This window comes from Leucoraja erinacea, unplaced genomic scaffold (assembly GCF_028641065.1).
Source record: "Leucoraja erinacea ecotype New England unplaced genomic scaffold, Leri_hhj_1 Leri_264S, whole genome shotgun sequence".
NCBI classification, from domain to species: Eukaryota; Metazoa; Chordata; class Chondrichthyes; order Rajiformes; family Rajidae; genus Leucoraja; species Leucoraja erinaceus.
The window spans coordinates 42,010-54,998 of NW_026576165.1; the positions used below are offsets into that span (position 1 = coordinate 42,010).

General features: G+C 52.0%; 1 protein-coding gene across 1 annotated transcript in view; it reads right to left on the reverse strand.

Moving 5' to 3' along the window:
* The window catches only part of fam120c (family with sequence similarity 120C), a 43,716-nt gene extending 30,727 nt beyond the window's left edge, over positions 1-12,989 (reverse strand). The window contains exon 1 of the mRNA XM_055630178.1: positions 12,066-12,989. Coding sequence (XP_055486153.1) covers positions 12,066-12,593 — 528 coding nt within the window. The 5' untranslated portion in view covers positions 12,594-12,989. The remainder of the gene's footprint in view (positions 1-12,065) is intronic.

Here is a 12,989-nt window from a genome sequence, read left to right on the forward strand (position 1 = left end):
GGATGGAGCGAGCAAGCTCGGGCGGGTCTCTGGCGCTGCGAGGCAGCAGCTCTATCGGCGGTTGAGAAGTTTCCACTCAGTACAAAACCTCCTGTGCTCGTTAAGAGGGATACAATGAGAACAGTCGGTGCAGTGAAGCAAACATCGAGCAAAGGCATGCCCCAGTCCCAGAACACAAACAGTGCCAGCACAGAGGCAGCATTAAAAATAAGACACAGCTCCCAGCTGCCTTACCAACTTCAGGCAGTTACTGTACCACACAAACAAATGATATTGACTCACAACCGTGTGTGTGTGTGTGTATGTGTGTGTGTGTGTGTGCGTGTGTGCGTGTGCGCGTGTGCGGTCTCTAACCACACAGCACGTTCGAGGAATCACTCCAAGGGGCATCCAAGCCAGAGAACGCTGGGATGACTCTCGGGAAAATGTGTAAGAAAGAACTGATAAGAGGTGACAAAGGAGGAAGGAAAAAAGAGCGAGAGGGGGAGAGGGAGGGGGAGAGGCAGAGAGAGAGGCAGAGAGAGAGGCAGAGAGAGAGGCAGAGAGAGAGAGGCAGAGAGAGAGAGGCAGAGAGAGAGAGAGAGGCAGAGAGAGAGAGAGAGAGAGAGAGAGAGAGAGAGAGAGAGAGAGAGAGAGAGAGAGAGAGAGAGAGAGAGAGAGAGAGAGAGAGAGAGAGAGAGAGAGAGACAGAGAGAGAGAGAGAGAGAGAGAGAGAGAGAGAGAGAGAGAGAGAGAGAGAGAGACAGAGAGAGAGACAGAGAGAGAGAGACAGAGAGAGAGAGACAGAGAGGAAAATTTGTTATTTGCTTGGAAAATGACGTAGCAGGTAGGAAAATCCTCCTTGATCGCCAAGTTCCAGCCCTCACAGAGTAACAGGTGTAGGACACAATCCTCATAAACAAGTCATTTGACAGATGAAAATTGCACAATACCTCAGGTGTGTTTGCCCGCAGAGGGAGAGGGGGAGGGAGACTAGTACCGAGGGCTGCCATGGAAAGATTGTCATCGCGATGCATCACAGCACGGTTTGGGAACAGCTCCACCCAAGACCACAAGAAATCACAATCGTGGACGCAAACCCAGACCATCACGCGCGCACAAACCAACCTCCTTTCTGTCCACTCCGTCTACACCTCACGCTGCCTCGTCAAGGCCAGCAGCACAATCGCGGACCAGTCTCACCCCCAGTCGCTCCCCCTCCCCCCCCCCCCCCCCCTCCCCCATTAGGCAAGAGGTACAGAAGTGTGACAATAGACAATAGGTGCAGGTGTAGGCCATTTGGCCCTTCGAGCCAACACCGCCATTCAATGTGGTAATTTCCAATCAGTACCCCGTTCCTGCCTTTTCCCCATATCCCCTGATTCCGCTATCTTTAAGAGCCCTTTCTAGCTCTCTCTTGAAAGTATCCAGAGAACCGGCCTGTGAAGAGAATTCAAGTCAAGTTTATTCCTCACATACACATACGAGATGTGCAGTGAAATGAAAAGTGGCGATGCTCGCGGAAAAGTTCCTCACAGAGAGGAACTGTGAAAAACGCACACATCTCCAGATTCAGGGGCAGTTTCTTCCCGGCTGTTATCAGACGACTGAACCGTCCTATCAACAACTAGACAGCCTCCCAGCCTCCTCATTGGAGCTTTAATCTATCTCTAATCGGACTTGATCTTGCTCTGAATGTTGCACCCTTCATCATTTATCTGTAGTCTGTGAATGACTTGATTGTAATCACATATAGTCTTATTTTTAAGATACATCACCCCAATCCTGGCCTCTCTCCACTGGCTCCCAGTACAGTACAGAATCAACTTCAAGCTCCTCTTAATTCGTATACAAAGCCCTTAACGGAGACTCTTGGTTTAGTTTCGAGACACACAAAGCAGGCCCTTTAGCCCAGCGAGTCTTTGCCGCCCAACAATCACCCATAGGCTAGTTCTATTCCACAAACTAAGGGCAATTTACAGAAGCTAATTAACCTACAAACCCGCACGTTTTGTAGTGTGGGAGGTTACCAGAGCATTCACAGAAAACCAACACGGTCACAAGGAGAACGCGCAAACTCCGCACAGACAGCACCCGAAGGACATTCTTGCTATTGAGGGAGTGCAGCGTAGGTTTACCAGGTTAATTCACGGGATGGCGGGACTGTCATATACTGAGAGAATGGAGCGGCTGGGCTTGTATACTCTAGAGTTTAGAAGGATGAGAGGGTATCTTATTGAAACATATAAGATTATTAAGGGCTTGGACACGGTGGAGGCAGGAAACATGTTCCCGATGTTGGGGGAGTCCAGAACCAGGGGCCACACACACACACACAGTTTAAGAATAAGGGGTCGGCCATTTAGAACGGAGACGAGGAGACACTTTTTCACCCAGAGAGTTGTGAGTCTTTGGAATTCTCTGCCTCAGAGGGCGGTGGACGCCGGTTCTCTGGATACTTTCAAGAGAGAGCTAGATAGGGCTCTTAAAGATAGCGGAGTCAGGGGATATGGGGAGAAGGCAGGAACGGGGTACTGATTGGGGATGATCAGTCATGATCACAGTGAATGGCGGTGCTGGCTCGAAGGGCCGAATGGCCTACTGCTGCACCTATTGAAGTCAGGATCGAACCCGGGTATCTGACACTGTGAGGCAGCAGCACGTTACCGTGTTTTGAATTGTATCGTTTCATTATCTTCAAGATTCAAGAGAGTTTATTGTCATGTGTCCCAGATAGGACCATGAAATTCTTGCTTTGCTTCAGCACAACGGAATTATAGAAGGCATGAATATCTTCCACGGTGGGTTGTGTAAAGCACTATTTTCTTTAGAAATACAGCGTGGAAACAGGCCCCTCGGCCCACCGTGTCCGGGCTGACCTGCTCCTGTTCATGCTAGTTCTGTCCAATGCCTTTAGGGACAATCTACAAACCTACAGAGGTAGAGTGGTTGTTTCACAGCACCAGGGACCCAGGTTCAATCCCAACGATGGGCGCTGTCTGTACGAAGTTTGTACACTCTCCCTCTGGCCTTGTGGGTTTTCTCCGGGCGCTCCGGGTTCCTCCAAAGGCGGACATGGCTTTGGTAAAATTGTCAATTGCAGCCAGTGTGCCGGGATAGGTGAGTAGAAGTCAAGTCACAAAACTGCCCACTGCCCACATCATCGTCCATCAAAGACGTTCGAGAGAGGGGTGCAGAGACAACACCGGGCAACCTTGATTCAGAGCACTGGCACTGAAGAAATGGGGGTACCCAGGGACTCGACTGGGACAAAGCCACTGGTGCAGTGTATTTAAAACAAATCATATATCAAGACGATGAAGTCGGGGAGACAAAGATCAATTGAATATACTGTTGGATTTACAGGCACGCTTGCAGAAACAATCCTCGTATTCACTGCACAGACAAGGTCGCATTCATATCACCCGTGCCAAAGAGCATCGATTGCAATTATGAAATGAACTTTGGCACAGATCAGATAACTCTAGGATGGCATACTTTTGAAAAATATAGCAACAACATGCATTTATTTGGTGTGTTTAAATACAGTGTAATGTCAAGGTGCTTCAAGGAGCATCTCTGTGGAGAACGTGGACATGTACAAAGTGCTGGAGGAACATGGACAACATGGAAAGGCAACGTTTCACAGTGCTGGAGTAACTCAGCGGGTCAGGCAGCATCAACATTGGCTCTATTTAAGAGGGAGTTAGAAACATAGAAACATTAGGTGCAGGAGTAGGCCATTCGGCCCTTCGAGCCTGCACCGCCATTCAATATGATCATGGCTGATCATCCAACTCAGTATCCCGTACCTGCCTTCTCTCCATACCCCCTGATCCCCTTAGCCACATCTAACTCCCTCTTAAATATAGCCAATGAACTGGCCTCAACTACCCTCTGTGGCAGAGAGTTCCAGAGATTCACCACTCTCTGTGTGAAAAACATTTTAGATGTGGCCCTTGTGGCTAAAGGCATCAGGGGGTATGGAGAGAAGGCAGGTACAGGATACCGAGTTGGATGATCAGCCATGATCATATTGAATGGCGATGCAGGCTCGAAGGGCCGAATGGCCTACTCCTGCACCTATTGTCTATGTTTCTATGTATGCGGAGATGCTTCGAGTAGTGGGAGAGTCTAGGACCAGAGGGCACACCCTCAGGATAAAAGGACGTACCTTTAGAAAGGAGACGAGAAGGAGTTTCTTTAGTCAGAGGGTGGTGAATCTGTGAAATTCATTGGCGCAAAGGGCGGTGGAGGCCAAGGCAGTGACCATTTTTAAGGCGGAGATTCTTGGTCAGTAATGGTGTCAAGGGTTATGGGGAGAAGGCATGAGACGGAAAGAACAGTCATTACTGAACGGCGGTGTAGATTATGGGCCGAATGGCCTAACTCTGCTCCTATCACTTAGGAACATGACCACGGCCACATAATTCACCAATATCGTAAGACAACCTCTCCACAACCTTATGAATCCGGGATCACAACTTTCAAATGCCCTGAAGTCGTACCAGTCAGTCAGCCAAGTTTAATATGGGTAGTCCACAAGTCATAGGAGCAGAATGAGGCCATTTGGCCCACCAGGTCTATGCCTCCATTCAATCATGGCTCTTCCTGACATTTTAAATCTGGATATTTTTAATTTAACAAAAGGATTGTGAAATAAAACTAAAAAATGCCTGCAAATTACATGATTCATTTTCAATCCAATCCCTTCATTGATTATTTTTCCACTGACACCCCTTCTGGCACATTATTTTCCATTAGATTTTATGTAATGCACAAGTATATTTTCCTCTGAGCATGAATATTTTAAAATCATTAGATGAGTTTAGAGATACAGCTCAGAAACAGGCCATTTGGCCCATTCAGTCCCTGCCGACCATCGATCACCCGTTCACACTAGCTCTCTGTTTAGTTTAGAGATACAGCATGGAAACAGGCCCTTCGGCCCACTGTATCCGTGCCGACCAGCGATCCCCGCACACTAATGCTATCCTACACACACTCGGGATCATTGACATTTATACCAAGCCAATTTACCTACAAACCCGTACGTCTTTGGAGCGTGGAAGGAAACAGAAGATCTCAGAGAAAACCCACGCAGGTCATAGAAACATAGAAAATAGGTGCAGGAGGCGGCCATTCGGCCCTTCGAGCCAGCACGCCATTCATTGTGATCATGGCTGATCGTCCCCAATCAATAACCCGTGCCTGCCTTCACCCCATATCCCTTGACTCCACTAGCCCCTAGAGCTCTATCTAACTCTCTCTTAAACCCATCCAGTGATTTGGCCTCCACTGCCCTCTGTGGCAGGGAATTCCACAAATCTCTGGGTGAAAAAGTTTTTTCTCACCTCAGTCCTAAATGGCCTCCCCTTTATTCTAAGACTGTGTGTGTGGCCCCTGGCTCTGGACTCGCCCAACATTGGGAACATTTTTCCCTGCATCTAGCTTGTCCAGTCCTTTTATAATTATACGTTTCTGTAGGATCTCCCTATAAGGTCACGAGGGGAATGTACAAACTCTGTACAGACAGCAGCCGTAGTCAGGGTCGAACCTGGGCAACTCTACCGCTGTGCAACCGTGTCACCCCAGTTCTCAACCACTCCCTTACATACGACGGGCCAATTAGCCTACGAATCGTGTGGGGTAGTGTAAGAGTGCGGGGATCACTGGTCGGCACAGACTCGGTGGGCCAAAGGGCCTGTTTCTGTGCTTTATCTGTAAATGGTCAGACCACCCTCTGAGTAAACAAAGTCGCAACCTCTTAAATCTCTGCCCCCCTCACCTTGAGCCTCTGCTCTCTGGTTTTTGCACTCTATACCCTCAAGAAAAATACCTCATTCTCGCCCACATGTCAGCACTCACAAATCTTTTCTGATTTGTACCAATCACGCAACAAGTCAATCAATGATATACATGCTTATGATCACAGCTCAGCTCACTTGCTTACACTCAAGTCCATGACATTACTGGGTAACTGACACTCATGCACGGAAATCGCTATCAAAACATGGGGGGGACACAATTTCTTGGCGGCTGCGCGCACGTGCACACACACACGTCCAAGCATGCGCACACACACACACACGTCCACGCATGCGCACACACACACGTCCACGCATGCGCACACACGCCCCCCTGTGGACGGCAACATCGGGAGCTGACCTGGTTGGTGACCGACTCCGAACTCCAGCAAAATCCGCCCCGAATTGCGGGGCTTGAATCGGCCCGTTCGCGGGGTCTTTCATCGGCTGGCGGGGGCTTCAACAGCGGGAGCCTCGATCGCCTCGATGCAGCGGTTTGATTTCAAGCCGCGCCGGGCGCTGAAAGGCCCCGAGAACTGGCCGATTCAGCCCTTAGAAAGCGTCTGATATAAAGTCCGGATTACAAGACGCGGGGGGGGATTGTCCCCCAGCTCTCAAAGCCAGGGGAGGGGGACACACACGGACGAACGGACATGTCCCGTCCCCCCCCCCCCGTCCCCCCCCAGGATTTCCGCCAATGCTGACACTTTTTTAAAAAATCTGTTGCATCCGATTTTACAGAAGTCAACACAATTCTACTGCCGTTAGATCCACCACCCACATATTTATCCCCCACGAGTTTTAAAATAGATTTCTACGAATGGCAGATAAACACATAACAAGGGTCTCCAAGGGACGATGTTAGGATTATTTTCACAACACCATTTTAATGCTCAGGACTATATTCAAAACTGATCATTGTTCAAATTGCCTTTGGATGAGCGTCATATTTTAAGGCACGCTGCCACTGAATATCATGAGTCAGCACTCCGATCACGTAATCCATATCTTCCCCCATCACCCCAACTCTATATATGACGGCTCTTTGCATATTTTGAATACGGTATGCAAAATAAAGAATGTCACCCGTGATAATATTCATTCACATAGGTTTCTGACAAAACTATGGGGCACTTGCACTATCATTTGATTATTTTCTCAGCACTCATAAACAGACTGCTGTTTTTGCATAGATTGTGCATTTACTGGTCGGCTCTTCAACGTGGAACATAGAAAGGAACAACACAGGCAAGCAAACATGATGCCAAGTTGATCTAGGAACGGGCGACGTTTCGGGTCGAGACCCTTGCACACGAACCATTCTACACATGGAATGCAGCACAATACTGCAGCCAACATGTGCACCTCTTAATCATTTATGAGTTGAGGTTACCGGACAAGCAGCTTGGAGGTCTGAACTAACAATGCTGGTTCAAATCCCCCCCCCCACCCCCCCATGCCCAAAGCTGTTGTGGACGACATCAACAAGACTCCACAGAGAGTGGTGAATCTCTGGAATTCTCTGGTAGTTGAGGCCACAGTTCATTGGCTATATTTAAGAGGGAATTAGATGTGGCCCTTGTGGCTAAAGGGATCAGGGGGTATGGAGAGAAGGCAGGTACGGGATACTGAGTTGGATGATCAGCCACGATCATATTGAATGGCGGCGCAGGCTCGAAGGGCTGAATGGCCTCTACTCCTGCACCTAGTTTCTACGTTTCTATGACTACAAAAACATCTCCCAAGCCGACGATCTCATGATTAATAATTATTTTAACTCCTCTTCCCACACCGACATTTCTGTCCTGGGCCTCCACCATTGTCAGAGAGAGGCCACACGCAAACTGGAGGAAGGGCACCTCATATTGGGGCAGCCGACAGCCCTACGGTATGAATGGTCGACACAAAATGCCGGGGTGACTCAGCGAAGACAGGCAGCATCTCTGGAGAGAAGGAATGGGCGACATTCTGGGTGACGCTTCAGTTTGAGATATGCCCTCTGGAGATGCTGCCTGAGCCACAGAGTTACTCCAACACTGTATTACCAACATCCCCTTTCACTAGCATCCGTCGACAGCCACATGCCATCTTTCTCAAAGCACAGTCCACAATCTAACAACACGCCCCTTCCACCCCCATTAATGGACCTCCATAATCTGCCAGCAGCCATTTCCATGCCCAACCACACACCCAGTCAACACCCCCTTGACGTATCCATCGATATGGAGTTATAACTCCACCTTCTCTACCCAACAATCCTTTGCCCACCTACCAGCCCCTTGTCCGTGCCCACTTCCTTCCCTACCATAACATACCATCACTGCACAAGAAGCCCCCCCCCCCCCCCCCCCCCCAGCATCCGTGTGCCTCCAGGGATGCCCCTGGACCTGTCGAACCTCTCCGCACTTTGTTTCGCTTTTCCTCCCCAGCCGTGCCCGTCAATTCTCTCTCAACCCACCCGCCATCTGTCACCCCACCCCCCCCCCCTCGCCATCCTACACAAATGCACCCCCTCCATCCGAGTCGACAACCATCAATGCGCATCTGTATACACAACATAGAAACATAGAAAATAGGTGCAGGTGTAGGCCATTCGGCCCTTCGAGCCTGCATCGACCGCCATTCAATGTGATCATGGCTGATCATCCAACTCAGTATCCTCTCCATACCCCCTGATCCCTTTAGCCACAAAGGCCACATCTAACTCCCTCTTAAATATAGCCAATGAACTGGCCTCAACTACTTTCTGTGGCAGAGAATTCCACAGATTCACCACTCTCTGTGTGAAAAAAAAATTCTCATCTCGGTCCTAAAAGACTTCTCCCTTATCCTTAAACTGTGACCCCTTGTTCTGGACTTCCCCAACATCGGGAACAATCTTCCTACATCTAGCGTGTCCAACCCCTGAAGAATTTTGTAAGTTTCTATAAGATCCCCCCTCAATCTTCTAAATTCTAGCGAGTACAAGCCGAGTCTATCCAGTCTTTCTTCATATGAAAGTCCTGCCATCCCAGGAATCAGTCTGGTGAACCTTCTCTGTACTCCCTCTATGTCAAGAATGTATTTCCTCAGATTAGGAGACCAAAACTGTACGCAATACTCCAGGTGTGGTCTCACCAAGACCCTGTACAACTGCAGTAGAACCTCCCTGCTCCTATACTCAAATCCTCCATGGCAAGAATGTCATTCCTCAGATTAGGAGACCAAAACTGTATGCAATACTATGGCAAGAATGTCTTTCCCTGTATACCCACCATACACCACCAATGTACTCCAAAACATCTTACACATGCCCACCAGCCTCCCTTGTTGACATGTGGAGGAAGGAACTGCAGATGCTGGTTTAAACCGAAGATAAGACACAAAAAAGCTGGAGAAACTCAGCGGGGCAGGCAGCATCTCTGGAGAGAAGGAATGGGTGACGTTTCAGGTCTCGGGTCTGAAGAAGGGTCTCGACCCGAAACGCGATCCATTCCTTCTCTCCAGAGATGCTGCCTGTCCTGCTGAGTTACTCCAGCTTTTTTGTGTCTGTGAACATCCTCTTCCTAGCCTCCATCAGTAAACATCTGCACTACCAAAACTCCCACCAGCGCTGCCAATGCTCCCTTATACTCTGCCACTCACGGTCAATGCTCCCTCACCCCCCTCTCCCGACAATGCTCCCTCTGCCACCTCCCAACAACAAGACCACACAAAATGTGTTGGAAGCAACTGCGGAAGCTGGTTGACATTGAAGATAGACAAAATACTGGAGTAACTCAATGCCCCCTGCACCCCATCAATACACCCTGGCATCCCCAGCAATGTCCTCCCACATCTCTGGCACCTCCACCAATGTACCCACAGTCCTCTGGCACCCCATCGATACCCAATGCCTCGTACACCATCAATACACACCCTCACTTCACCAATGCCTCCTTGCACCCCACCAATGACTCCTTGCACCCCCTCAATGCAATCCTCGCCAACGCCTCTTTGCACCCCAGCCATGTAGCCCCACACCCCTGGCACCCCCCTCCCCCAATGCCTCCTTGCACCCCATCAATGCCACACTCTCCATTAGCACCCCATTAATACACCCCCACACCCCTGGGCATCCCCCACCAATGACCACACACCCAGGTGCCACAGCAGTGTACCTCCTATCGCCTCAATGCCTCCTTGCAGCCCACCGATACAATGTATTGATGGGGTGCAAGGGGGCAAAAAGTAATGTACCCCCACACACTCCTTGCATCCCCATGTACCCCCACACACCCCAACACCGTACAACCTCTTCCCAGGCATTGCCTCCTTGCACCCCATCAATGCCCCCCTCTCCATTGGCACCCATCAATGTACCCCTACACCCCCCTGGCATCCTTCTACCACACCCACCACCTCCACCACCCCCCGGTACCCCCTGTTCCTTTAACTTGACCCTGAAGCGGAGCAGCGCCAGACGGATACAGTGAGCCACACCCCCAGTGTACCCCCACACCCGACACCATGTACCCCCCACACCCTTGACACCATCATGTACCCCCCCACACCACCACCACCCCCCCATACCACCCGTACCCCCCACCCCGTTTCCTTAACTTGACCCTGAAGCGGAGCAGCGCCAGATGGATACAGAGCCAGACACCCACCACCATCATGTACCCCCACACCCCTGACATCATCATCTGCCCCCCCACACCCCTGACACCATCCGTGTACCCCCCCACACAGCAGCGCCAGACGGATACAGTGAGCTATGTACCCCCACACCCCCGGCACCACCATGTACCCCCCACCCCCACCATTACCTTTACCCCTGGACCATGATGCGGAGCACACCCCTGATACATGATCCATACCCCCCACCATCCCCCACCCCCACCACCACCCCTGTACCCCCCACACACCAGCATCTACCCCCCACACCCACCACCACCAACCCCTGCACCCCATTTCTTTACCTTGACCCTGAAGCGGAGCAGCGCCAGACGGATACAGCGAGCTATGTACCCCCACACCCCCAGTGTACCCCCACACCCCTGACACCATCATCTACCCCCTGCACCCATACCCACCACCCGTTTCTTTACCTTGACCCTGACCGGGAGCGGAGCAGCGCCAGACGGATAGTGAGCTATGTATCCCCACACACCACCATGTACACCCCGTTTCCTTACCTTGACCCTGAAGCGAGAGCAGCGCCAGACGGATACAGTGAGCTATGTACCCCCCACATCCCCAGTGTACCCCCACACCCCTGACACCATCATCTACCCCCCACACCCACTGACACCACCATGTACCCCGTTTCCTTACCTTGACCCTGAAGCGGAGCAGCGCCAGACGGATACAGTGAGCTATGTACCCCCACATCCCCAGTGTACCCCCACACTGTGACACCACCACCCACATCCCCTGTTTCCTTACCTTGACCCTGAAGCGGAGCAGCGCCAGACGGATACAGTGAGCCATGTACCCCCACACACCCACCATGTACCCCCCCACACCCCTGACACCACCCTGTAGCAGCCCAGACACATACCCAGTGTACCCCCACACCCCCACACCCCCTGACACCATCATGTACCCCACCCCACCACCATGTACCCCCAGTTTCCTTACCTTGACCCTGAAGCGGAGCAGCGCCAGACGGATACAGTGAGCTATGTACCCCCACACCCCTGGCACCATCATCTACCCCCACACCCCTCACACCATCATATACCCCCCACACCACACCACATATACCCCCTGCACCCCCGGTTTCCTTACCTTGACCCTGAAGCGGAGCAGTGCCAGACGGATACAGTGAGCTATGTACCCCCCACACCCCCAGTGTACCCACCACCGTGTACCCCCACACCCTGACATCACCATGTACCCCCCGTTTCTACCCCCCAAGCGGAGCAGTGCCAGACGGATACAGTGAGCTATGTACCCCCACACCCCTGACACCACCATGTACCCCCACACCACCACATGTACCCCCTGCACCCCGTTTCCTTACCTTGACCCTGAAGCGGAGCAGTGCCAGACGGATACAGTGAGCTATGTACCCCCACCACACCCTGACACCATCATGTACCCCACACCCACCACCACCACCACCCCCACACCCCACACCATCATGTATCCCCACACACCTGGATCATGTACCCCCACACCCCACCATCATGTACCCCCACACCCCTGCCACCATCATGTATCCCCCCACCCACCATCATGTACCCCCACACCCACCACCATGTACCCCCACACCCTCCACCACCACCCCCTCCACCACCAGTGTTTCCTTACCTTGACCCTGAAGCGGAGCAGCGCCAGACGGATACAGTGAGCCAGACAAGGCGGCGGCAGGAACCAGACTTTGGGCGGCGGCGTGCCCTTGTGCTGGACGTGGTTGACGATGAGCTGGGCGCTCTGGCGCTCCTGGTTCTGCCGCTTGACCCAGTCGGGCAGCCGGGCCTTGGCCAGGGAGCCGTTGAAGGCGACGACCAGCTCGACGCCGCCGCTGGCGCACGCCTTGGACAGGGAGGCGAGGAAGCCGAGCATCTGGTTCCACTGGCCGCCGCTCACCCAGTCGGTGAAGTAGCCGCCGTACAGGCGGTGCAGCCCGGTCTCGGCGTCGAGCAGCAGCCGCAGCGGCAGAGGAGGGGGCGGAGGAGGAGGCGGCGGCGGCGGAGGAGGCGGCGGAGCCGGGTAAGGCCCGTGCCTAGGCCCCGAGGCCCGGTTGCGGGCGGCCCGGGCCAACTTCTGCAGCTCCACCGGCACCACCGCCCCGGCGCAATGCTTCTCGATGAACTCCTGGAACCCTTGCACCCCCATGGCGGCGGCTTTTTGGGGGTTTTTTTTGATATTTTTCAAAAAATTTTCCTCAGGAAAAAAAAAAAAAAAATTTCCTCAGGGAAAAAAAAAAAATATTGATAAAAAATGTCTCTTCTCTTCTCCCTCAGCGATTCATCGTGGTTTTTAATTTGAAAACGGGGAAATTTAAGCGATAAAGTTGACGGTTGGAACCGTTATTTTTTGAAAATTTGAACCGACGTCGCGAGGGGGGGGGGGAGAGAAGAGAAGGTTTTAAAACAAAAGGGGGGAAATAAAGCCACCGTCGGCTCTCCCTCCTCTCAGGCGTGTGCTGCCGCCGCCGCCATCTCTCCCCTTCTTCTTCCCCCGACGCCCGGGTGGTTAATAACCGGGAGGAGGGAATAACATTTTTTTCGG